Below are 25,364 nucleotides of genomic sequence, written 5' to 3' on the forward strand. Positions count from 1 at the left end.
AGATTTTCTTGCATCCTCCCAGACACACCTGGGTAGTCAGAGCTCATTACTTACTATAGGCTCTGACTGGGAGGTGAGCAAGAGTGAGAAGAGGATCCTGGTTTCTTCAGGCAACGAAGGCACATTTAATCAGAAATATTTGGGCCACCTGCCCTTCTGCCGTACATCACAGAGTTAGTAGAAAGACAAGAATGGTCTCCTTTTACTTTATATTGCTGTATATCCACAGACTGTATCTAAACCTTTACATGTATGAAATATACACATTTCCCTATATACTATTTTCGTTTATTGGAGTTGTGAATGTTTTTGTTTTTCATTTTTAACCTTTTATTTTTAAGCAAAGAAAATTCTGCATCCTCTGCTCACACTCATTTCAAAGCCTAAAACACAATGCATGGCAAGTTGGGCTCAGAGTCACAGGCACACTTCTCTGAGTTACAGTAACATAGCAAATCACAAGGGATCCATTATCATAGCTCTCTGCCTTAGGAGCTATGGTCACGAGGGGCATATGAGCAGTTATTTAGAAGGAATGGAATTATGTCATCAAAATACCTTTAAATAGACACATTTCAAACTTTCTTCAGAGGGTAAAAAGTTAAAGTAATAAATCTTTCCCTAACATCGTTTTTTAAAAATGTTGTCAAGTTTTCCCTAAGGACCAACCTGGCCTTTCTGATTTATTCTTTACATAATTATAGATTCAAGGTAGTATCAAAACTATAGGAAAAATTCTCAGGACCACGAAGAATCATTCATGGCAGTCCTATTAAGTGACAAGCACTTGCCAGGTTAGGGCCACACTGCTGTCTGGTGAAGCCTCTGACAAGAGACACCTGAGAGGTCTGGTTTAGGTAGAAGAATGGATCAGGTAGCAAGCGCAAATGGGGACTGTCGCCAGTTTAAAGCTGCTGCCTCAGAACAATTTTCGATTTTCCACGGGTTGGCTCCCTTCACGCCTGAGGCTCTGCAGGCAGTTGGGGCCAGGCCGAGTCCCACGGGCCTGGAGGACCCAGGCAGTCCAAGGCCAGCGACGGGGTGTGTCCTACGCATGCGCGGGACGGCAGGTCCAGGTAGCCAGGGACCTGCAACAAGGCAGGGGTCAGGAGAGGCCAGATCACAGGAGCTGGCTCTTGGCGATACCAGATGTCTGCCTAAACGTGAACTCTACCTACTCAAAGGGAAATATTTCCCCTGAAGGCGAGGCGGAGCTTATTCAGCTGCCGTGCCTGGAAGGGCCCCGGTGGGCTGGCCGGGTTAGCCTCCAACACGAGACACCTGGGAGCCCTGGTTGCTGGAGAAGCCTGGTCCCCATCAGACAGCAAGTTCATTTGGGGCCTGACTGTGCAGTTTAAAGCTGCCAACTCAGAACGATTTTCAGGAGGTGGGCTGCCTCCGCCATGGAGGCTTCGCAGGTGGTTGGGGACCCGCGGGAGTCCACAGAGCTGAAGGGCCCGGGCGCGAGAGGCCGGCTGACAGCGGGTGTACTGCGCATGCGCATGCCCCCGCAAGTCAGGGTAGCTGGGGACCGGGAACAGGGCAAGTGTCAGGAGAAGCCTGGGGACAGGAGAGGGCTCTTGGTGGTATAAGGCATCTGCCTCATTCCAGGCCCTAATCTACGCAAATGCGCCGCCGAACGCAGAGCTGGAAAAATCTGGACTGCCTTACCAGGGAGGGCAGGCAGGCCCGAGTATCCTCCAACAAGAGACATCTGGGCTGCCTGGTTGCAGGAGAAGACCCGGGCCTCATCGGGCAGCAAGTCCAAATGGGGACTGACTGTTGCCAATTTTGCAGCTGTCTCCTCGGGTGATTTTCGAGGAGTGGGCTCCCATACCCAGGAGGCTGTATAGGTCGTTGGAGCCGGCACTATCTTCTCAGGCCTGCTGAAGAGTTATTACTGCGCACGTGAATGCGGAGCAGTTCCGGGATGGCCTGGAATCTGGAAAAGGGCAACGGTCTGGAGAGGCTGTGTCACAGGAGCGAGCTTATGGGGGACAAGGCCTGTGCCTAATCGCAAGTCCCAGACTACACAGATGCGCATACTCCCCCTGATAACAGAACAAGCATATACTAGACAGCTTTGCCAGCGAGGGCAGGGGCTGGCTGGTGAATCTTCCAACAAGAGACATGTGGGAGCCCTGCTTGCTGTAGGCCTCCCAAACCGCTTAGGCAGCAAGTCCAAATGGGGACTGACTTGTCAATTTGCAGCTGATTCCTCGGTCATTTTAGGAGCTAGGCTCCCTCCACCCTGGGGGCTATGCAGGTGTGATTGTTGCTTTTGTTATTTTGGTTTTTTGTTAGCCATTCTAATTGGTATAAGGTAATATCTCACTGTAGTTTTGATTTGCATTTCTCTAGAGATTAGTGATGTTGACCATCTTTTCGCATGGTTGTTAGCCATTTGTATATCTTCTTTAGAGAAATGTCTATTGCAGTCCTTTGCCCATTTTCAACTGGTTTATTTGTGGCGGGGCGGGGGGGTTGTTGAGTTGTAGGAGTTCTTACATATTCTGGATATTAACCCTTTATCAGACATATGATTTGCAAATATTTTCTCCCACTTCATAGGTTGCCTTTTCAGTCTACTTATTGTTTCATTTGATGCCTAGAAGTTTGATGTTGTCCCGTTCGTCTATATTTGCTTTTGTTGTCTTTGCTTTTGGTGTCATATCCAAGAAGTCATTGCCAAATCCAATGTCTTGAAGCTTTCCCCCTATGTTTTCTTTCAGGAGTTTTATAGCTATCCAGTTTTCTCAGCATCAAAGAGTTTGGCATTTTTGAGGATAAGGGAGCAGGCCAGTGTGTCTGGAGCTTGGTAAACGAGGAGAGTGGTAGAAGATGAGACTGGAGATATAGGCAGCGTCCGGATCATGAAAGAACTTATTAGGGCACCCAAAGAGTCTATATTTCATTCTCAATGCATTGGGAAGCCACCAGAGGGTGACATGAACAGATTTGAACTTTTAAATGATCATTGTTTTCCTCAAAAAATTAAACATAGAATTATCATATGACTGAGCAGTTCCACTCCTAGGTATATATCCTAGATAATTTAAAACACATTCATATAAAAACTTGTACATGAATGTTAATAGCAACATTATTCATAATAGCCAAGATATGTCAACAACCCAAACGTTATCTCTCAATGATGAATAGACTTACCACATTTTGTTTATCCATACAATGAAATATTCAGCCAATAAAAGGAATGAAGTACTGTTACATGCTACAACATGGATAAACCTTGAAAACATTATGCTAAGTGAAAAAAGCCAGTCACAAAAGACCACATGCTATATGATTCCTTTTTTTTTTTTGAGGAAGATTAGCCCTGAGCTAACTGCTGCCAATCCCCCTCTTTTTGCTTAGGAAGACTGGCCCTGAACTCACATCCATGCCCATCTTCCTCTACTTTATATGTGGGACACCTACCACAGCATGGCTTGCCAAGCAGTGCCATGTCTGCACCTGGGATCCGAACTGGTGAACCTCAGGCTGCCGAAGTGGAATGTGTGCACTTAACTGCTGTGCCACGGGGCGGGCCCCCTATATGATTCCTTTTCAATGAAGTCTCCAGAATAGGCAAATCTATAGTGACAGAAAGTAGAGTAGTGGTTTTGAGAGGGTACAGGGAAGGGAAGATAGGACTAACTGCTAATAGGTAGGGAGTTTTTCTGGGGGGTGATGGAAATGTTCTGGAATTAGGTAGTGGTGATGGTTGAACAGCATTGTGGATATACTAAAAACTACTGAAGTGTACTTTGTGTGTGTGTGTGAGGAAGACTGGCCCTGAGTTAACATCTGTTGCAATCTTCCTCTTTTTTGCTTGAGGAAGATTGTTGCCAAGTAACATCTGTGTCGGTCTTCCTCTGTTTTATGTGGGATGCCACCACAGCATGGCTTGACAAGTGGTGCTGGTCTGTGCCTGGGATCTGAACGCATGAACCCCAGGGCTGCCAAACCAGAGCACATGAACTTAACCACCGCGCCACCAGGCCAGCCCTGAAGTGTACATTTTTAAATGGTGAATTTTGTTATGTGAAGTATATCTCAATGGGTAAAAATGCTGTTCTATATTTAAAGAGAAGATCCTTGTGGCTGCTGTGTGGTAAATGGAGTGTGGTGAGCAACAGCAAAGGAAGCAAAGGAGGTCATAGGCAAAGGACCTGAAGGTGAGCAGTTTGACCAAATTCACTTACTGAGAAACAGAGATCTTCCTGATTCCAAATCCCATGTTCTTAAACTCTACGGTATATGGTTTCCTGTTAAGTTACAGGGGTTTAAATTTAGCCAAGGGTTCCCTTTCCTACCATATACCTTCAGAAATTGTGGTTGTTAGCGCCACCAAATCGTTTGACTCCCAGTGAGCCTGTGTACAGCAGAGAGAAACCCCGTCTGGTCTTTTGCGCCATCCTCTCATCTTCTGGCCTATATCAGACCATGCTCTGCTGCTATTCATAGGGTTTTCATGGCCAGTGTTTCTGGAAGTGGGTGGCCAGGTCTTTCTTCCTAGTCTGTCTTGGTCTGGAAGCTCTGCTGAAACCTGTCCACTGTGGGTGACCCTCTGGTATTTGCAATCCCGGTGGCCTAACTTTCAGCATCACAGCAGCATGCAGCTGCCACAGTATGACAACCCACAGACGGGTGGTGTGGTTCCCTGACTGGGAAACAAACCTGGGCCACAACCAAATCTTAACTCTAGACCACCAGGGCTGGCCATCTCCAGAAGTACCCACACCATATTTCCTGAAGACTTTTCTCTATAGAGTCTTCAAACACTAGAGCTGTTGCTTGGATGAAATTTCCACACACTGGGGAAAACTTTTTCCTTCTTTGTACCAGAACAATGAGCATAAAGATACACTGTGAGATGGATTAAGGACAGTAAAAAATTTTGGCGCCATAATTTGAGATTCCTCTTAGGAAAAGACCTCTCTTGCACTCTCATGGTTAGACAAGTGTTTTAGTTTTAGAGAAGGTTTACATATAACTTCTTTGTTGGATTAATGGAACTTTGTTCTCCTGGTTTCTTTGAAGTCTCTGGATCTGAATGTTAAAAAAGGTACCTTGGGTGGAGCACTTAAATATTTTTTATTTATTAAATGGCGTTTTAAAATCCTTTTCTTTGGTGGTAGAAAAATATTTGTTATGGACCAAGGACAGAGAACATCAATAAAATGGGGTACATGAGATACTCATGGTAGATGTGCTGAGTGCTAGAATTTAGGAGAAAAACAGCTTGTTTTCCAAGGTTTTTTTCTTTTGTTGCAAAGGAATTGAAGTTTAGAATAAAATTGTGAAGAAAACATTGTAATAGTTTACCCTTGTAATCTTTCCCAGTGTCCAAGCTGTAAAAAACAAAGATGGGACCCAAAAGGAGGCCCCGTGAGTCTCCTCATGTAGGGGTCCGATGCACCCGGCCCAGGCCATGGCACTTCACACTATCCCCTCATCTTTCCTGGCTTTCTAATTTTCAAAATGTTATTGCTCACTGACCCTAAAGGCAAACAACTTGCCACATATGCTATGCCCTTTGCTTTCATCCCATAAAAGTGGATATAAATGCCTTGCAGTCCATGCATATGGGAAACTGGTGCGCCTACAGAGGTCAACAGTGACAGAGTAGGAAATCACTGAACCGAGAATCCTGGGAATCGAATACAACACCCAGAGGCTGGCATGGCTGGGTTCACTCAGTCATATAGAACTTTTCATTTATTTTTAATCAATTGAAGTTTTGCCTCAATTATGTGTGTGTGCATGTATGTGTCCATCCCATGAATTCAAAGTAATGTATGAGAAAATTCTTGGCAAATCACAAGTGCTATACAAACTAAAAATACTGTTATGATTATTCCAATCTTAGGAATCCAATGTCAGCTCGAGAATTACTTCTCAGGTCAACAATACCTTCAAGAAAATGTTGATGCCAGCTAATAAAATGGTACAACGTTATCCTAGGATGTCATGCCTGCTTTCCATTACTCCAAGACACAGGAGACTATTCATTTTTTAACTTCTCAAATGTGGAAAACAAACCTATTTGCAAAGAAGACTTCCAGTATGAAATAGTTTCCAGCATTATATGAGCCACACCCTGTACACCAAAGAGATGCCCTTTAAACAGTTTTATATCCCACTCATGAAGCATTTCATGTCTTGGACCACTAACACCAATTGGATACCACTGAGAGAATTTGAGAAGGGTGTGAGCCCTGGGAGGGGCATGCAGGGTGGGGAGCCTGGCTCTTAGCTCTGGCTCTGGGCTTTACTAGCATGACGACCTCTAAATGCCTCTCAAGCAACAGTTCTACAAACGATGCCCTTTCTCCTCCCCTGTTTCTTTCTCTTGACCATCTCCCCAGTCATCCAGAAGCCAATGGGGAAGCCATTTTGAGTCTTTTATTCCCTATGTACAATCAGTCATCAAATGCTTCAGTTCCTCCTGAGCACATCTCTCATATCAGTTCTTTCCCGCTGTCGTGACCCTGGTTCTTCACTGGCTTCTTGTGAGCTGACAGGTTTAACCTAAATGCTTGGAACAGGAGACTTCTCAAAACCTGACCTTCACCTCAGTTTCTAGTTTTATCTTTTGCTCTCTCCCGGAGCTGTAACCTTCTGCCCAACCACACACTCCCTCGCATGTTTATGCTTTGTATTAGTTTCCTATTGCTACTGTAGCAAATTACCAAAAACTTAGTAACTTAAACAATACAAATCTATTACCTTCTAGTTCTGGAGGTCAGAGCCTGACAGGGTCTTACTGGACTAAAATCAAGGCATCTACAGGGCTGTGTTCCTTCTGGAGGCTTCGGGGAGAATCCCTTTCCTTGATTTTCCAGCTTCTAGAGACTGGAAGGCACTTTCTTTGGCTCACGGCCCCCTTCTCCATCTTCAAAGCCAGCAACGCTGAGATACTCCTTCTCGTGCTACTGCCTCTATGGTCCTCCCACTTCCACTTTTAAGGACTCCTGTGATGACCCTGGGCCCACCTGGATCATCCAGACTACTCTCTCTATTTTAACGTCAGCTGATCAGCAACCTCAATTCCCCTTTGCTATTTTCACAAGTTCTGGGGATTAGGACATGGACATTTTTGGGGAATATTATTCTGCCTGTGACATGCTCTCTCCCATCCTCGGTCCCCCAAACTGTCAGAAAAGCTTTTAATTATCTATTCTTCCTTTTGCAATTACTATCTTAGCAACAATCAATTAATTGAATATTGTTACCAAAAACTTTATGTTTCAATTAAGTAAGACTAACTGCAAATTATGTATTCAGAGGTCTGGGTTTATATTTTTAGGAAAAATCCCACAGTATTGAATGTCTTTATCTAAACTCAGTTTGTATTTTAAATCATACTGGTAACCACTCTGAGGATCCTAATAAAACACAAAGTATTTTAATATCTAATTGGCTTAAATTAACTATACAAATAACATACCTATAAATTATATTTCATAGTCAAACTTTGAGAGAAACAAATTTCAAGTATAAGTATTTTAAAATACTGAGTCCAATGTTATATCTAAATAATTTCTGGGGGCCAGCCCTGGGGCCCAGTGGTTAAGTTCTCACACTCCGCTTCAGCAGCCCTGACTTTTGCCAGTTCGAATCCTGGGCACAGACATAGCACTGCTCACCAAGCCATGCTGAGGTGGCGTCCCACATGCCAGAGCTAGAAGGACCCACGACTAAAAAATACACAAATATGTACCAGGGGGCTTTGGGAGAAAAAAATAAAATCTTTGGAAAAACCCCCAAATTTCTTCATTAGTCATTCATACACTTTTAGGAAACCTCTAGTATGTTTCATCTTTAAGTGCTCTGGTTGGTACTGCTTTCTTAGGCTCAAAGAAGGGAGCAGGCACAGATGGAGATAGGTAAATTACTTTCCTTCTTGGTCTGAGACATAGTGTAAACAAAGATTGTATTTTTAGGCCATCAAATAAGGGGCTGGAGCCTGGCCTGTGATAGAAGTCACTTCTTATGACCTTTTCCAATATCGTGCCCTTAACAGAATGGACAATAGAGACACAGGGAAAAGAAGCAGCCACAGGTTCCTGAAGAGCCCTCCTGGTGGTGAGAATCCTTCTTGGTTCTCACCTAGGTCATCCTGATACGACTGGAACAAGTTCAGGTGTGCAGTGTTTACTGAAGCACTCAGATTAAAGACTCTTTTTGTCCCTTCCTCAGGAAAGCCTTCTCTGATCACTTGCCAGATCAGAAGAGGTCTCAAAGGTATCTGCTATTATGGAATCTTATATCTCCCCTCCACAGCTCTCATCACAGCCCTCATTACACGATTTCTGTAACCGTTGACGTGTGTGTCCCATGAGATTGCCTCGCTTACCGCTGCATCCTTAGCTTTTACCACTGTGATTGGCTCATAGTAGTCAACTTAAATATCTGTGGAATTGAACACATCCTTGCCTGGAGAAGGCCGAGGCTGTTTCGTTTGTTCGTTTCTTTGGTGTTGTGCAGCACTTCAGGCACAGTGTCCTCAGCACTCAAGCAGTGTTTTCTGAAAGAACCCACATCTCACCCATTAGGAACCCTGCACGATGCTATTGCTGAAGCCACCTCAGAGCCTTCTTCCAGTTTACCTTATCTTGGGTAGAGAGGAAAAAATGTGAACTCAGCAAGTGGTACACGAAAATAGATTTTCTTTCATGTTACTCGTGCAGGACTTTTAGATTAACCTTTTAAAATTGTGGAGATGTAACCATATCCATTTTGACTTATCTCTTAATTATATTGTAAAACAGTGGTTCTCAAAGGATGGCCCCCGGACCCACATCATCAGCATCACCTGGGAACTTGTTAGAAACGCATATCCTGGAGCCCCACTATAGACCTGATGGATCAGAAACCCTGGGGCTGGGGCTCAGCAAGCTGTGTTTTAATAAGTCCTCCAGGTGATTCCGATGCAAGGCAAAGTTTGAGAACTACTCTTTTAAACCAAAGTTTCAATCCACTTTAACCTATTTAATTATTAATAGAATCTACTTGGCTATCTATGCAAGAGAGGTCTATAATAGTCCAGACTACAGATGCTCAATTTCAAGCCTATCTGCCCGCCTTAGTCTGTATATTCCTCCCGCGATTTACAGGGCTGTGAAACAGTATCCTTCACAGGAACTTCCTTAGGGTATTAGGATAACGTGAGCATCTGAAAGTACAGTATGTTCATGAAAGACATAAAATAAGCAGTAGCAACAATTTAAAGATGACATCAGAATGACAAGCTAAGGAGACAAACTATCAAAATGAGTCCTGAGTGCATATTGTGCTTTGAGGGGAAGAGGAGAGAGGAGGCACTCCTGAATACCTAGTCGTTATTATTCTCCCCCCCTGAATTTTCATGTTATTGCATTATTAATAGTGGACCCTGTATTGAGGTGCAGCAAAACCATAGCCAAGTGTCATTTCCTCCACATTAAACCTGAATTATACAAGGAAAGTGGTTAAACTAAGGTGGGGGTGGGGCGGGAGATGCCGAAGACAATCCAGCTAGGATGGGCAGTTTTCTTTCGCTATGGACTGGCTCTACCCCTCCCCAGGCACGCTTCCTTCTAACCTACAGGCTTTTCTCTCCGGCGGGGCCCCCTCCTCCACGGCGCACCCCGCCGGCCGCGCTCAGCCCCCTCCTCCAGGGCGCCCCCCGCCGGCCGCGCTCAGCCCCTGCGCGGCTCAGGATTAGAGCTGGCAAGAGACCGGCTCGGAGAAGAAGCGAACAGAGCCCAGCAGGTCTGCGCGCTTGTCGCCGCGGCGGGAAACCCGAAACCCGCCAAGGCTGCCCTCGCGCGCCGCTCGAACCAGCCCCGGGTCTGGGCAACCCGGGGACCTCCACCGCGACTCCCGCCCGAGGCCCCGTCCGACCCCGCCCCGCCTCACGTACAGAAACGCTCGGCGCCTGCGACCAAGCCGCCGGCGTGAGGCGAGCGCGTCGCAGCCAATGAGGTGCCAGGAAGGAAAACCAGGGACCAATGAGATGCCGGAATGCTGTGGGCGGCCGACCAATCGCGAAGCCTCGCACCCGGATATGATTGCGGGTTCTGAAACCCGGCTCTGGAGCGTGAGGGGCTCCCCACGTGGGGCGGGGGCTGTGGGTGCCGAGGAGGGGCTGAACCTGTGTTAGGGGCAGTGTCCCGTGCGTGCGGTTGGCGTGTCAAGCCTTTGGGTTTTGAGTGTGGGACCAATCAATGTGGCTGTTTGTCCGCGGACAGAATTCCCACTGCAGTGTCCCGAGCCCGCGTGTGGGGAAGCCCCTCTGATGGTACCTCAGAGAGTAGGAGAGTCCTGAAGACGCAGCTCAGGCAGTGGGAATATGAATCTCTTACCTAAAAGCTCCAAGGAGTTTGGCTCCGTTGACTATTGGGAGAAGTTCTTCCAGCAGCGAGGAAAGAAAGCTTTCGAGTGGTATGGAACCTACCTGGAACTGTGCGGGGTGCTCCACAAATACATGAAACCCAGGGAAAAGGTGAGCTCGGCCCTGCAGCCCTGTGTGTGCTCGGGAAGGTGGGAACTGACCACGGTAATCCTCCGCCTGGTAGACAGGGACAGGCGTGGCGGCCTCACTGGGCCCGTATTTTCAAGATTCCGTGCATCCTTCCGGCTAACAGGCAACTTAAAGATATCCTTTTAACGGTTTTCAAATAACAGACCTCCTGCCTCCAGCTCATTCTTGAATTAATAACCCCAGTGGAAGAGTGACTTCTTTAGTACTCCAATTTAGATATCGCCTCCTAGAGAGAAATTGTGCTTTTCTGTCTCTGTGCGTCCCTGTGGAGCAGGCAGCACCTGTGGCTTTACTGGTACTTGAATCTGTTATCAAGTATTTTTGCGGCCCGCTGAATTTCACGCACTGGGCTCAGCGCAGGAGCATAAAGATACAAACCCTGGGCGCATTCCAGAAGTGAAAAGAGATAGGTACAGTAATAGGAGGTTTGATAGAGGTGGGGTTGTATTGGAGGTAGGGAAGGAAGGAAGGTGGAAAACTAACATTCATGGAAGAAGCTTTAGTGTCAAGCCTTATGCTGGGTGCTGTGTGTGTGTTTGTTCAGTAGCTGAATTCTCATAATAAACTCTGAGTGGCGGTATACACATTCTACAGATGAGGGAACTGAGGCTCTGAGAGCCAGTTTCTTGCCCAAGATCATACATGTAGTAAGTGGTTACGTGGGAATTTTTATTTATTTATTTTTTTATTTGTCCTTTTTCTCCCCAAAGCCCCCGGTACATAGCTGTATATTTTTAGTTGTGGACACATGGGAATTTAAACTCAGGCCCATCTAGCTCTAAAACTTATGCATTTCTCATGGTACCATGCTTTTCCAGAGCTGGTGACATGGGGCAGAATTTGGAAGGATCAGTGGGAGATTGCTCACAGAGAGGGAGGCAACAACCTGTGTTTTAAGTTTGGCTTCAGAAAATAGCAGACTCGTGAGGTGAAGGGATAAGTGGAATAGGATTATGCCAGAACTGGGTTTTCAACAGTAAAACAAATAGCTTTCAACTGTAACTACTGTATTTGGATTCTCTGAATTCCTGTCAATTCTTGAGTAATAAATTCTTGATTCAGAGAAAACCATGATTAGTTCGTTTCTGCAATACAGAAAGCCCATTTTCACATAACTTGTGTTGTTGTAGCTGAATGTACTTTTCACTAGTGAGTTCCTCTAACCAGTGGTCTTTCAAGATGCAGCTTAGAATCGGCTCTGTAATGGTGCTCCCTCCTGACAATAGCATCTCCACCTTCAGGAAACATGCAGCAGCAGAGGAGAGACTTGATTCCTTGAAGTATCTGCGGCTCATTCCTTTGCCTTGATCGCCTCCATCTTGTTGGGTTTTCTCCCCAGGTGCTGGTGATTGGGTGCGGTAACTCAGAGCTCAGTGAGCAGCTGTATGATGTGGGCTATGAGGATATAGTGAATATCGACATCAGTGAGGTCGTCATCAAGCAAATGAAGGAACGCAATGCCAGCAGACGGCCCCAGATGAGCTTCTTGAAGATGGACATGACACAGATGGAATTTCCCGATGCCTCCTTCCAGGTGGTGTTGGACAAGGGCACCCTGGATGCTGTCCTGACAGATGAGGAGGAGAAGACCCTGCAACAGGTGGACAGGATGCTAGCTGAGGTTGGCCGTGTCCTGCAGGTGGGCGGTCGCTACCTCTGCATCTCCCTGGCTCAGGCTCACGTCCTGAAGAAAGCAGTGGGTCACTTCTCTCGGGAGGGGTGGATGGTGAGGGTGCACCAGGTGGCCAGCAGCCAGGACCAGGTGTTGGAAGCAGAGCCTCGGTTCTCCCTGCCTGTGTTTGCCTTCATCATGACCAAGTTCAGACCAGTCCCTGGCTCTGCCCTTCAGATCTTTGAGCTGTGTGCTCAGGAGCAGGGCAAGCCCGTGCGGCTGGAGAGTGCTGAGCAGCTGGCTGAGGCGGTGCGGGAGCGGCAGCAGTATGCCTGGCTGTGCAGCCAGCTGTACCGCAAGGCCGGGCTGGGGAGTGTGTCTCTGGACTTGTGCAATGGGGACACGGGGGAGCCACGCTACACCCTCCACGTGGTGGACAGCCCCACTGTGAAACCATCGCGGGACAGTCATTTTGCCATTTTCATCAGTGAGTTGGGATTGCTCCCTCTCTTCCCTGGAGGGGCTGGCCTGCCGGGGCTGGGGCTTTGGTGGAGGGGTATGCCTTGACTGGTTTTATCTTCTAGGGGGTGGTACTTCAAGAGGTTAGACTAGCCAAGGCATGAGGAAGGGGGGTAGCAGCTCTCCAGCTACCTGCTTAGATTGGAGGCTTATTTCTTCTCATCTTCTGTTGCAAAGGCTTGATGAAGTGTGAGACTGGAGTTGATAGGGAAGGAGAGAGAAGTAATACAGATAAATTGAGGCAAGTCACACACTGTAGAGTCGTTAGTTACTCTGTAACGTGGAGTAATGGGAGCAGTGGAGTCCCAGTTCGGTGGCCTGTGAGCTGCAGTGACTTGGGGAGTCTCTGTCTTCTCTGCTGAATTTAGAGAGAGTACAGAATAGAAGCTAAAAAAGTGAGCTCTGGAACCAGGCTGTTTGGGTTCCAGGCCTGGCTCAGTCGCTTCCTGGTCATGTGACATTGGACAAGTTACTTTTCTTTCACTGCCTCAGCTTATTCATCTATAAAGTGATATCGTAACTGTCTTGTGTAGTTGTGAGAAGTGTAAAAGCTCTTAGAATGGTGCCTGGCACTTGAAAAGTGCTTTATAAATGTTAGTGTTATTGTTGAAAGGGGTAAACGATACCAGATTTACCTTATTAAGGATAAAAGAGATGGTATGAGGAAATGCTTTCAAAAGTAGAAAATTCTAGACAGGTGCAAGGGGTTGATATCGTCCTGCTGGCAATTGTTTCCTGACAACTGAGCCATTTTTCCAAGTATTCCATAATCCTAACTGTCCACCTGTGGGAACGAATAGTGCAGTGGGTATGGACACGGAGTCTGAAGCTGGACTGCCTGTTTGTGAGTCCCAGCTTCACCATTCACTAGCTGTGTGAACCTGGGCAAATAATGTAACTTCTCTGTCTCAATTTCCTCATTTATAAAATGGAAATAATAATACCACCTGCATCTTGGGCTACTATTCAATCAGCTTCTATTTGTAAACTGCTTGGAGTAATGCCTGGCGTGTAATAAGCATTAATATATTTCTGTTTTTCTTGCTCTGGGTACCTGCCTCCCTCCCCTTCCATACGCGTTCATACTTCGTATCCGCCTGGGTCCTGCCATGTGTCTGATGGCTGCTTTGCTGTGGGCATTGTGCACTAGGGAATAGATAGCCCCTCAGCGAGTCACAGTTGGAAGCGATGCTGGGCCTGGGCAGGGGCTGGCTCTCTGCCATGTGGGTCATATTGGTTGTGGGCTTGAACACTCTTTCCTGGACTCCCGGTCACCAAATGCCTCTTTGTAGTCCCCCAGGGTCGAGAGACCGAGTGGCTCTTTGGCATGGAGGAGGGCCGGAAGCAGCTGGCAGCCAGCGCAGGTTTCAGGAGGCTGATCACCGTGGCCCTTCACCGAGGTCAGCAGTATGAAGGCATGGACAGCATCCAGGCTGAGCTGTCGGCCAGAGTCATGGAGCTGGCCCCAGCCGGGATGCCTGCCCGGCAGCAGGTAACAGAGCTTTGGTAGCAGCTTGCACAGGTCTTTGGAGAAGTCATTTAGGAGGGCAGAGGGTGTCTTGGAAGAAGCGAGGACTGGGATCTATGACTTTAGTTTGGTCCTGGAGGGCATGTCAGGGGTTAAGAGCTACGTGGGCAGAAATTATAGGCAATGAGGGGAAGGGGAGTGGTTGTCCTTATTGAGAGCAGCAGTGGCCTCTGTGTCTGTGGGGCCTCTAGGACTCCTAAGAGACAGGATGAAGGAGATGCTCTCCATCTCGCAGGCTCCAGCTCTTCAGACTGTGGATTGCTCAGACCGTGTTTCTCCTTCCCCACTTTTGCGCTGGACTTCCTTGGCCACGTTGCTTCTTAGAACCATTGTTATCTGAGAGTGGAATGGGAAAGGGCCACAAGAGCGCAGCATAATTTTCGGGATATTGGCATTGCTGGTCTTGTGTTTTATTGGGAAGGAAACTGAAGGTTTTTGCCAAAATGATGATATGGTATTATCAGTTGACACTGTCTTCTGTCTTGCACCATCCTGGTCACGAGAGGGGTAATTGACTGGTGACTTTATTGCAAGGACTTTATGGTAAGGAGTTTGTCATTCTTGATAGATGGGAAAGCCAAAGTATCTGGAGGTTTGGTGCTATAGTAACAGATCTGAAAAGAGGAACCCAGGCTCCTGGGTTCCCAGCCTGTGGTTCTGACCATGGGGCTGACTTGTGTTTACAGATGAGTGTGTGTTGGATTCTTCTTGGCAGACTTTGGGGTTGGTGTCCATCAGACCGACCCAGATCCTGTGGGAGGTTCATTTGTGACCTTCTCTCACCAGTGCATACATCTCTGTGTGATGTACACAAAGTCAGCATCCTGGTGTTTGTTCATTACTCTTGCAGGTCTTTAAAAGGAAAGAGATGTAAATTGGGAAGGGAAATGGAAAAGTTTAGGGGGAAAATGTATTTTTCTCCTAATTTTTTCTCCTGTTTGGAAAAATGGGAAAAAAGATGAAAATAACCGGGGGAAGAGACAAATTTCTCCCAATTTAGAGTCGTTGCTTTCCCCTGGATTTTGTTGTCTTTATCCTTTTCCAGGTTTCTTCTCTCATAAGTATAGAGAGTTCCTTCCTGCCTTCATTGTTCTGGACTATTGAAAGTCCTGTTAAGGATTACTATTGAGAATCTCATATTTTTCTTGGGGAGAACCAACTGCATTTCCCTAATGTTTTGGGGGATCTTTATGTGTTCATCTGGTTTTCAAAAACGTGAATTAAACCTTTTGAGACCGATCCAAAGGCCCCAGAGAAGTCTTTTCACAGAATGGCAGATCTTTGGAGTCACTGCTGCCCAGAACCTTGGTATTGGGATTCCTCATATATACACAAAGAGAAGGGATCATGATTTCTCATATTTCTTAACTGAGTTGGTATTTTGATCACATCTCTGTTGTACCTTCAGGTGCCCTTTCTGTCCGTGGGTGGGGACATCGGGGTCCGGACTGTTCAGCACCAAGACTGCAGCCCCTTGAGTGGCGACTATGTCGTCGAGGACGTGCAGGGGGATGACAAGCGCTACTTTCGGCGGCTCATCTTCCTCAGCAACAGGAACGTGGTGCAGTCAGAAGCCAGGCTGCTGAAGGATGTGTCTCACAGAGGTGGGGCGTCGTAGGCAGCACGGTGGTGGGACCCAGGTGCACATGGCATAGACTCTCAATTTGGAGTGGTCAGAAGGACTTGGGAGCTTGGCTGAGATGTAGGACACACCTGGATACCCGTGACCAGAGGCACATGGCTCTGGGGGTTGTCCTCTTACCCTCTGGGCTCTTAGGGTATGAATGGCGATAAGCAGAATGGAGGTGCATGTTCTGTTCTTGAGCGGAGCCTGGCTCTGAAATGATAAGGAGCAGGGGTGGTGGTTTACCAAATAAATGTGATAATCGTTTGAATGCCTGCAGTTTAGAGGCCACCTGTTTTACAAGTTGCTCCATTTCCATCTATGTGTTAATTCAGTGGGCCTCTGTAAGGTGAGCCAGAAACATGGAGGGTGCAGGTGAGCCCTCCTCCATAGTGCCACCCACCAGCACCTGTTTCAGAGGGTTTTAGAGGTGGTGGGTGCTTTAGAGGTCATCTGGTCCAGTGCTGTTCAGTAGAACTTTCTGTGATGAAAATAATGTTTAATATCCAATTAGCTGTCCAGTATGGTAGCCATTAGCCATCTGTCGCTGTGAGCACTTGGAATGTGGCTGGTGTGACTAAGGAACTGAATCTTTCATTTTATATTTAAGTTTTCTTAACTTGCATTTAAATTTAAATGGCCACAGGTGGCTAGTGGCTACAGCACTGGACAGCATAGATCTACACCATGTCTTCTGGGATCCCTTTTAAGTGGTCTCCCAGATGCTGCTCAGAAACTCCCACTGAAAGGGAAAGCAGTAGTTTGTTTCCCCAGTCATTTTCACTGGGCATGTCTGTTCGTATTACTATAAAAGCAATCCTTGCTCATTGTAGTCAATTCAAATATCAGATGTATAGAGTACAGAGTGAACGCTTCCCCCCTCCTCCCCCAGTATAACTTCCCTTTTGAGGCACAGAGATTTGGGCATGGAATCTGAAATTGAGTCTGCTAATTCCCAGTTGTTCCCTTTGCCTGACCGTGATGTTCTGTTAGCAAGGTCGCCTGGGAGGACGGGTGAAAAGAGAAAATTCAGAAACTCCTGAGGTGGTGGGTTTGCCCAGAGCTCAGGATTGGGTTACCCTCAACAGGATGGTTTTTTCTTGAGGTTCCCCCTCGTCACGTGCACCCATGTTTGTGGGGTGCCTATCTTAGCACTTGGTCACTCTGGCTAGGGGTTGGTTCAGTTTCATCTCACTGAAAGCTCAGTAAAATTGCTTCAAAGAACATTTGCCCTCCAGTGTGGGTTTCAGACTTTTTCCACTGTTGTCAAGTTCCTAGCCTTCTTGGTATCACTTTATTCTCATGAGAATGGTCTCTCTTGTGGAGGTGAGCAAGGAGAATCTATTAGAAAGTGATTAAACATCTCTGAAGTGCACCTATCACCCCATGCCAGTGCCTGATGCTGCTGTGGCATGCAGCTGGTCCCTCTGAAAGCCCAGAACCATCTGTCTCCTAGAGAACTGAGGGAGTAGGGACAGGGAAAGCGGAGGGGCCTTTTATAGGATTTCTCCCCTTCCGTGGACACTCGTGCTTTCCTTGTCCAGCAGGCTGGTGCGGATTCCTGTCTGCACTATGGTGGAGAGATGATAGGTGTCGGAGACGGGCAGTGCGGGTTCAGATCCCGGCTGCACCACCGCCTGCTGATTCTGGGCCTAATTGTTAACTCTTTAGATGCTCAGTTTTTCCACTGCCAAAAATTGGAATAGTAGGGTTGTTGTAAGAGCTGAAAGAGTAAAAAAAGTCTAGTACAGTAATTGGCATAGGGGGGTAATTAGTAACTTTAAGTCCTTCTCTAAAAGAATTTATGATAAACTTTTCTCCTGTTGGCCTTACATGTCTCAGAGGAGACTCGTACTAGGACTCCTCAGCTGAGTTTTCTCAGGTTTGGGGATGTCTCTTTGCCACTTTCCTTTTCTCACTCTCTGGTATCCAGTGGTGTGTGTTAAATGTTTAAGAACTGTCTCTTTGGGGAAAAAAAGGGCTGATGGGTACTGCTTGCCAATTTCTGTGGCATAAAAATGGCCACCATGGCCAGATTTCAAGCTACCAAAATGTTAACCGTTTCACAAAATTCCTGCCTATTTAACATTTGGGTTCTTGGGTTGGATCCAGCCAGCTGCAGCCGCTGCTGGGGTGTGCCTTGCTTTCCAAGGATGAGTGTACTAAGCGTAGGACTTCATTTGTTTCTATCTGTCATTTAGCCCAGAAGAAACGGAAAAAGGACAAGAAGAAGCAGCGGCCTGCTGATGCTCCCGAGGACCGCCCTGCAGCCCCGGGGCAGTGCATTGATAGGAGTTACCTGTGCTGTGAACACCACAAAGCCATGATCGCGGGCCTTGCCCTGCTGAGAAACCCGGAGCTGCTTCTAGGTGAGGGAGACCACTGCCTGCCACAGTGGGGAGCCTGTGTGGTGACAGAAGTGATCAACGTCAGCTACTGTGGTCTAAGAACAATGATTACAGACCAATAAATGCACATATATTCATATTGTTCTTGTTCCCAACCATCTTCTTAGTTAATGAACATCCAGGTAACTTTTCCCTCAAACTAGAATTGTAATCTTGAAATGGCTACATGTGCTGATGTCTAACTTTTTTCTTCTATTCATTTATTTAAAAAATTAAGGAATAAAATACATTCAATGAGATATGTAAAGTACAATGAGATACGTAAAGTACAAAGTTCAGCTTGATGGATTTTTGCAGGTGTATATACCCATGTAACCAGATGGAACATTTAAAAATCACGTCTCTAGGGAAATGCCTTTGCACTTTAGGAGAATTTCTGAATTTTCAGCAGTGTTTTCTTTGAGCACTAGTTGCAAGTCTATCTTGCATTTCTACTTAAAAAAAAAATCCATATTATAAGTAGTGCAGTCATAGCCTTATCATTAATAACAGGCTTGGATCAGACCAGAATAGCAGAAACGTTCCTGTTTCTGTCTACGCTTGTAACTGCTTTCGCCCAGAGCCCCTGAGTATGTCTTACTGAAACACCCGGTACTTTTGGCCTCTCTCGGCGTTGACATATGTCCCTAGGGTCTCAGTTCTTACATCTGATCCTCACATTTGGTCTCCTATTGATGGTTCTTTCTTGTTTGTTGTCTTCCTTCCATCCCCCTGTGGTTGCTGTGGTTTCTCTGTGCTTAGGTCTAGGATTTGGGCCTTTGTTTTCCTGTGATTTCTTACCCAGACGGATTGCCCTCACTTGCTTGATGTGTCTGAAAGGACACTTGTGGCCTTTGAGTTGAGAGCTGGGCAGAAGGCATCACATTTACATTGCCTTGTGATCGTGAACAAGATGTTGGCCATTTACCCTCCCATTCCATTTCCTAGAGGGTCTAATGCTTATGCTGGGACTCTTGATATGATGTCAGCTCTGTGCTTGGGGCCTTTAAGGGGCCATAATTATAACACACTGGTTTGTCTTCTGGATCTAAACCTTCTGGATTGTGATGCCAGAGTTGCATTTGCAGATGGCAAATTGACTCCTAAGTTTCTGGGATGAGACAGGGAGGCCAGGTCTTTAAATATCCTGGGCAGAGCCAACAATCCGACTCCCTCTTTTGCCCTCCCCGAGACTGGTATACAACTTTCCAGCGAGCAGATGGTAAAATGGTGCTGTCTTCCTTTATTCCAGAGACCCCACTGGCATTGTTAGTGGTGGGCCTGGGCGGGGGCAGCCTCCCTCTCTTTGTCCACGATCATTTCCCAAAGTCCTGCATCGATGCTGTGGAGATCGACCCGTCCATGTTGGAAGTGGCTACCCGATGGTTTGGCTTCTCCCAGAGCGACCGGATGAAGGTCCACATTGCTGATGGCCTGGACTATATTACCAGCCTGGCGGGAGGAGAAGGTACTGCTATTGGGGAATTTGGAAGGGCATTGAAGGAAGATTGATCCGAGGTTGTCAGGCCTGCAAAGGCCTGTAGACTTCCTCTCTAAGAGGGCGGCATCAGCATCATCCCAGTCTTTCACCTGTTCATTTGTTCATTCATTTATTGATATATTGGACCTGCCCGGTGGCATAGCAGTTAAGTTCGCATGTTCCACTTCGGTGGCCTGTGGTTTGCCCGTTCGGATCCCAGGTGCAGACATGGCACTGCTTGGCAAGCCATGCTGTGGTAGGTGTCCCACATATAAAGTGGAGGAAGGTGGGCGTGGATGTGAGTTCAGGGCCAGTCTTCCTCAGCAAAAAGAGGGGGATTGGCAGCAGATCTTAGCTCAGGGCTAATCTTCCTCAAAAAAAAAAATCCATTTATTGACATATTTATGCAATAAATATGGAGTGCCAACCATATGCTCAGCACTGTGTTAGGGGTTGGGGTACAATAGCAAGTAAAATAGGCCCTTTCCTGCCCTTAAGGTGCTAACAGACCAGTGGGCTTCTCTTTTGATTCTCTTCTAACCCTGTAACTTGCCACATCCTCACCAACTGAAGAAACCTAAACTCTGTAGCTAGGTGAAGAAAAGGGGGAGAAAAGTTGGGGTGTGTGTTAGGAAGTGTTTTTTTTAATAAATCTTTCAGCTGGACATGAAGCCAGAAACAAAGCAAAGCAGTGTACATGTAGATCAGTGGTTCTAAACCTCAGGGGCTTTCGGCAATGTCTGCAGACTTTTTTTGGTTGTCATAACCGTTAGGTAGGGGTGCTTCTGACCTTCAGTGGATGGAGACCAAGGGAGCTGCTGAACAGCCTACAATACACAGGACAGCCACTGATGATAAAGAATTGTCTGGCCCCAAATGTCAGTAGTGCTGAGGTTGAGAAACCCCAATACAGATGCTGCTCAGTGGGAATTCTGATAGCCCTGCTGCTACTGGAATTAAGGCTCCATTTTGCCCTAATATTTTATATCCCAGACTTAGGACAGAAGGCATATTATGTTCTGCAATAGCTACCCTGATTCTTTTGCAACTTTATATATAGGCTCCTGGTGACAGGTGCTTTCCAGAGCGTGAGTCCCTCAGGGAGAAGGCAGTTAGGTTGGTTCAGTCCTAAGTGAACCTGGGGAGCTCAGGCCACCCACACTTCCTGGTCTTCTCGTTCCCTTGCTGATGCTCTGGTTCTCACTGGATTAGAATGTTTTCCAGTAAGGATGTGGCAAACCAGGATTCCTGGGACGAATATTTTGGTGGTGCGATGGACAGATGCTGCCTTAATTTTAATTGCAAACTGAATTTAACTCTGTCAGAGTTTCACAGCTTCACTCTCTGAGGCTGGGGCCAGTTTGGGGGCCCAGGCCAACGGTAACTAATACGTGTGAAGCATTTAAAACCCCACCAGGCACATAGTAGGTACTCAATACATGATGTACTGCTGTTGTTATTACCTAGAGGTTAGGTTTTTGTTTTCTTCTTTTAAAGATTGGCACCTGAGCTAACAACTGTTTCCAATCTTTTTTTTTTTTTTTCGCTTTTTCTCCACAAATCCCCCCAGTACATAGTTGCATATTTTAGTTGTGGGTCCTTCTAATTGTGGCATGTGGGATGCCGCCTCAACATGGCCTGATGAGCGGTGCCATATCCACTCCCAGGATCCAAACTGGCGAAACCTTGGGCCACCGAAGCAGAGCGCGTGAACTTAACCACTCGGCCACGGGGCCAGCCCTAGAGGTCAGTTTTGAACAGCCCTGGCATCATCTCTAACAACCTTTCAGATTGTTGGAGGGCTCATGCTGCAAATGTGAGCCATGGTTATCCTTGGACTTTGATGAGCCAACATGTTCTGTTCTCTAAGAAGCCAAATCAGATCTATGTTATGAAGAGTGATAGGCATGCCGTAGTCCTAGGTAAAAAAATTATGGAATAATCATTATCACCATCTCACAGTTTGCTAAAAACAAGTCAGTAGCATTGCAGGCCTACCCTCTTGTAAAAACTATTTAACATTATAGTAAGGAATAGATCTGGTTCATCATCGATTCTTTGTCATCCGTTTAGCAAAATAATTTCTTTTTTGAGCCAGCTATTGTTCAAGTAACTAGAAAAGATGTGTTAACTTTAACTTGAGAAAATTTTCTCCTACAAGGCAAACATCTGCTGTTTCCAGGGTTAGGTTAAAGTTAGCATTTGCTGGGTCAGCCCTTTGAAAGCTTAGCAGCTGCTTTGTCTACATCAGTGGTTCTCAACTCTGACTGTATTTAGAATTCCCTGGGCAGCTTAAGAAGAATATTGGAGGCTTCTCATTTCTCCCCTCCCATCTGTTCCTTGCCACCCCAACTGGGTTTTTAACTCAGTTGGTCAGGAGGCAAGCCCAGGCTCTTTAAGTACAGTCATGCGTCACTTAACGACGGGGTAATGTCCTGAGAAATGAGCTGTTAGGCGATTTCCTTGTTGTGTGAACATCATAGGGTGTACTCACACAAACTTAGATGGTGTAGCCTACTACACACCTAGGTGTATGGTACTAATCTTACAGGACCACGGTCATCTCTGTGGTCTGTCATTGACCAAAACGTTGTTATGCGGCATGTGGCTGTCTTTAGAACCTTCCCAAAGTGACTCAAATGTTCTGCCAGAGTGGAAAATCACTGATATAGATGGACTCCTAACCAAGTAATAATCATGCGTGTGGACCCCAATAATGTGTGTGCGTTAGGAAGGTGCTTTTAAATGTGCAGGAAGAAGATGAGATGAAGGCCTCATCTTTAACGTGGGGTACTCACAGCAGAATCCTGACAACAGCAACTCCCCTGGATGGTGGTGTGAGTGACCTTACAGGCAAACCACATCTTCCATGTCATCCCTCTTACTTAGCCACCAGTACCCACCACAGGTCACAGAGGCGATGTGGTGTAGTAATGTAAATGGCATTGTTTTATCTAGCAAAGGCTAAAGACTCCTTTGTTTCTCTTCCCAGTACGGCCTCACTACGATGTCATAATGTTTGATGTAGACAGTAAGGACCCAACACTGGGAATGAGTTGTCCACCCCCGGCGTTTGTGGACCAGCCTTTCCTGCAGAAGGTCAAAAGCATCTTGACTCCTGAGGGTATGAAGGACAAAAGGTTGGGAAGGGAGAAGGGATGGGTCCTTTAAGAAAAATTATCTTTTAATCAAAAATGAACATGTTATAAGAGGTAGCTTCGTGAGTTTCCCCAAATCGAACACATCCATTTACTGGCACCAAGCACAGAACATGTCCAGCACCCTGGAGTTCCAGCTCTCACCTCCTTTCAGTAACTCATCCTCCTCTAAGGGTTAACCGCTGTCCTAACTTCGATCAGCACTGCTTAGTTTTACCCACTTTTGTTGTATATATAAATGGAATCATAGGGAATGTACCCCTTAGATTTTTTCTTTCACTCAATATGATGCTTGTGAGATTCATCCACAGTGTTGTGTTGACATTGTTCCTTTTTATTGCTGTGAAGTATCATTGTATGACTGTGCCACAATTCGTTTCTTCATTCGGCTGATGATATTTGAATTGTTTCCTGTTTGGGACTTTTATAAGTAGTGCTGCCATTAACATTCTAGTAGATGGGTTTTGTGGAAATATGTTTGCAAGTCTCTTGGGCATAGAAGTAAGGTTGTAATTGCTGGATCATAGCTTCTGTGTGTGTTCAGCTTTCGTAGACGCAGCCACACAGTTTTACCAAGAGGTTGTGGTGATTAACATTCTCACCAGCATGGTGCCACTAGCTACCACTCGAATTCTTCCCGTGTGCCCTGGACTAGGCAGCATCTTGTTTCATCTTCATAGCAGCCCATTTTCAGATGAGGAAACCGAGGTAAAGAGACTTGCCGATGTGACACAAAGTAACAGCTGGGGCTCCAACTCAGGTCCTTGTGACTTGAAAGCTGGAGCTCTTCATCCATGTGTTCCCAGCCTCACAGAGGCATTTACTGTGGTGAACAGAGTCAGCACTTTAATTGTCACCGACCCTCTCAGTGGCCAATAAAAACTCCATAATGTATGTGTCAGGAATGTAACATCCGTATGGAGTTGGTACATTCTTTCTTGGGGGTATTAATTACTTCTTTCTCAGAGTAGTTCTTTGGGAAACTGAGACATGGAGAATGGTAAAATAATTTGTTAGCAACACAGAAGAGCAAGAAATTAGCTTGAAGTTTTCTCACGGTTCACATATTCCCCACACATTCTTCTGCCTTGGTGTGCTGTGTGTTCTCTCTAACTCACTGCCGCTGTAGGTGCGCTTCTTACCACCAGCCTCCCTGGGGCAGGGATTGGTACATTCCTCAGACCTGAACCTCGTCTCCAACGTGTCCCCTGATCTGTAGTCATGCTGAGTCTCTCCTTCGTACCCTACAGGTGTCTTCATCCTCAACCTCGTGTGCCGAGACCTGGGGCTAAAGGACTCAGTGCTGGCTGGGCTCAAGGCTGTGTTCCCCCTCCTGTATGTCCGGCGAATTGAGGGTGAAGTAAATGAGATCCTGTTCTGTCAGCTGCACCCTGAGCAGACACTTGCCACGCCGGAGCTCTTGGAAGTGGCCGAGGCCTTGGAGCAGACACTGAGGAGGCCTGGGAGGGGCTGGGATGACACGTATGTCCTGTCAGATATGCTCAAGACTGTGAAGATTGTGTGATCCCTGAGGCCAGGCAGTCCTCTGAGCTTCCTGCCGGACTGACCTGGGGCCCTGGCTGCCAGAGATTGAAGAAATATAGTGCTCGTTACTTTTTGAGCCTCCTGTTTTTCTTGCTTTCATACTCAGCTGCATATGGCCTCCAGCTTGGTGAGGTTGCTGAGGATCTGGGAAAATAAAAAAGTCCTTCCCCTCCTATTCTCTTCTGTCCCACTTGGGTTGATCACCTTGCTTCCTTTCCCGTGCCCTTTAGTAGGATCCCTGCTGGAGCCCCCAAAGACGTTGATGCCTTAGCAAGTATGCACCAAGCTCCTTAGGACCGGAGACAGTTGGATCTGATTGCTGTTTTGCTTTTGCTTTATCCTTTTATTGGTTCTGTAGGAATGATCTCAAGAGAGATAGCAGAGCATTCCATGCCAAAAGACTATAAACAGAGGAGGATCTCCATAGGCATGAGACAGATTTGAGAGAACATCTCCTCTGACTCCCTGCAGATGGAACTGCCGCTGATGTGGTCCCAAGTTTTAAGGATCTGTTGACCCACTCCCTATTTAACAGCTTTCCTCAGCCACTCAAACCTTGTACTCTAAGCCATTTGTTCTGTTCTCAGTCGGGGGAGTGGATGTAACTGGCCCCATGACTGTGTATGTCAGAGACTAAAGTCTCCGGTGTTGGTTTACTCACATTTATTGAGTGACAGCTGCACGCCAGACCCAGTGTAAAGAGCTGTGGTGAAGTAAAGATGTTTAAGAATGGCCAAAACACGGATTAGTAATAAAAATTAACATGTTTCAGGAACTTTTCTAAGTGATGTACATGCACCGTCTCATTTAATCTGAGATAAAGAATAATTAAACCAAAACTACATCTAACCCCAAATCTCACTAGAGCCAGCGACATCGGTCTGATCTGTTTATTGAAACCAGTACCAGCAGTTCTGATACTGGCTTGAACTTCATCTCTCCTCATTATGCCAAGGCTGACTTAATGAGCAGTGCCATGG

The 25,364-nt window shown here is 46.5% G+C and overlaps 1 protein-coding gene across 4 annotated transcripts; it reads left to right on the plus strand.

The window, feature by feature from the left end:
* Positions 1–10,073: 10,073 nt before the first annotated feature.
* On the plus strand, positions 10,074–25,159 carry METTL13 (methyltransferase 13, eEF1A lysine and N-terminal methyltransferase). Of its 4 annotated transcripts, XM_046683834.1 has the most exons (9): positions 10,074–10,492; positions 11,871–12,630; positions 13,955–14,154; positions 15,599–15,794; positions 18,016–18,183; positions 19,454–19,669; positions 22,674–22,805; positions 23,384–23,547; positions 24,090–24,263. In XM_046683834.1, the coding sequence occupies exons 1-9, from the start codon at positions 10,340–10,342 to the stop codon at positions 24,129–24,131; spliced, it is 2,031 nt and encodes a 676-aa protein (XP_046539790.1). In that variant the 5' UTR covers positions 10,074–10,339; the 3' UTR covers positions 24,132–24,263. The 4 variants fall into 4 exon arrangements, with proteins under 4 accessions (XP_046539790.1, XP_046539789.1, XP_046539791.1 ...); XM_046683833.1 differs by lacking the exon at positions 23,384–23,547 and having other exon boundaries at positions 24,090–25,159; XM_046683835.1 differs by lacking the exon at positions 23,384–23,547 and having other exon boundaries at positions 22,674–22,821; positions 24,090–24,327.
* The last annotated feature ends 205 nt before the right edge of the window (positions 25,160–25,364 follow it).

The sequence above is a fragment of the Equus quagga genome, chromosome 13, assembly GCF_021613505.1.
Source record: "Equus quagga isolate Etosha38 chromosome 13, UCLA_HA_Equagga_1.0, whole genome shotgun sequence".
In the NCBI taxonomy this organism is placed as follows: Eukaryota; Metazoa; Chordata; class Mammalia; order Perissodactyla; family Equidae; genus Equus; species Equus quagga.

Bases quoted from the DNA above. Each gene is read 5' to 3' on its own strand.
- METTL13 (XM_046683833.1), top strand. From the start codon at position 10,340: ATGAATCTCTTACCTAAAAGCTCCAAGGAGTTTGGCTCCGTTGACTAT. The intron at 12,631-13,954 runs GTGAGTTGGGAT...GCCTCTTTGTAG, and splicing joins TCATTTTGCCATTTTCATCA to TCCCCCAGGGTCGAGAGACC. The intron at 15,795-18,015 runs GTGGGGCGTCGT...TCTGTCATTTAG, and splicing joins GAAGGATGTGTCTCACAGAG to CCCAGAAGAAACGGAAAAAG.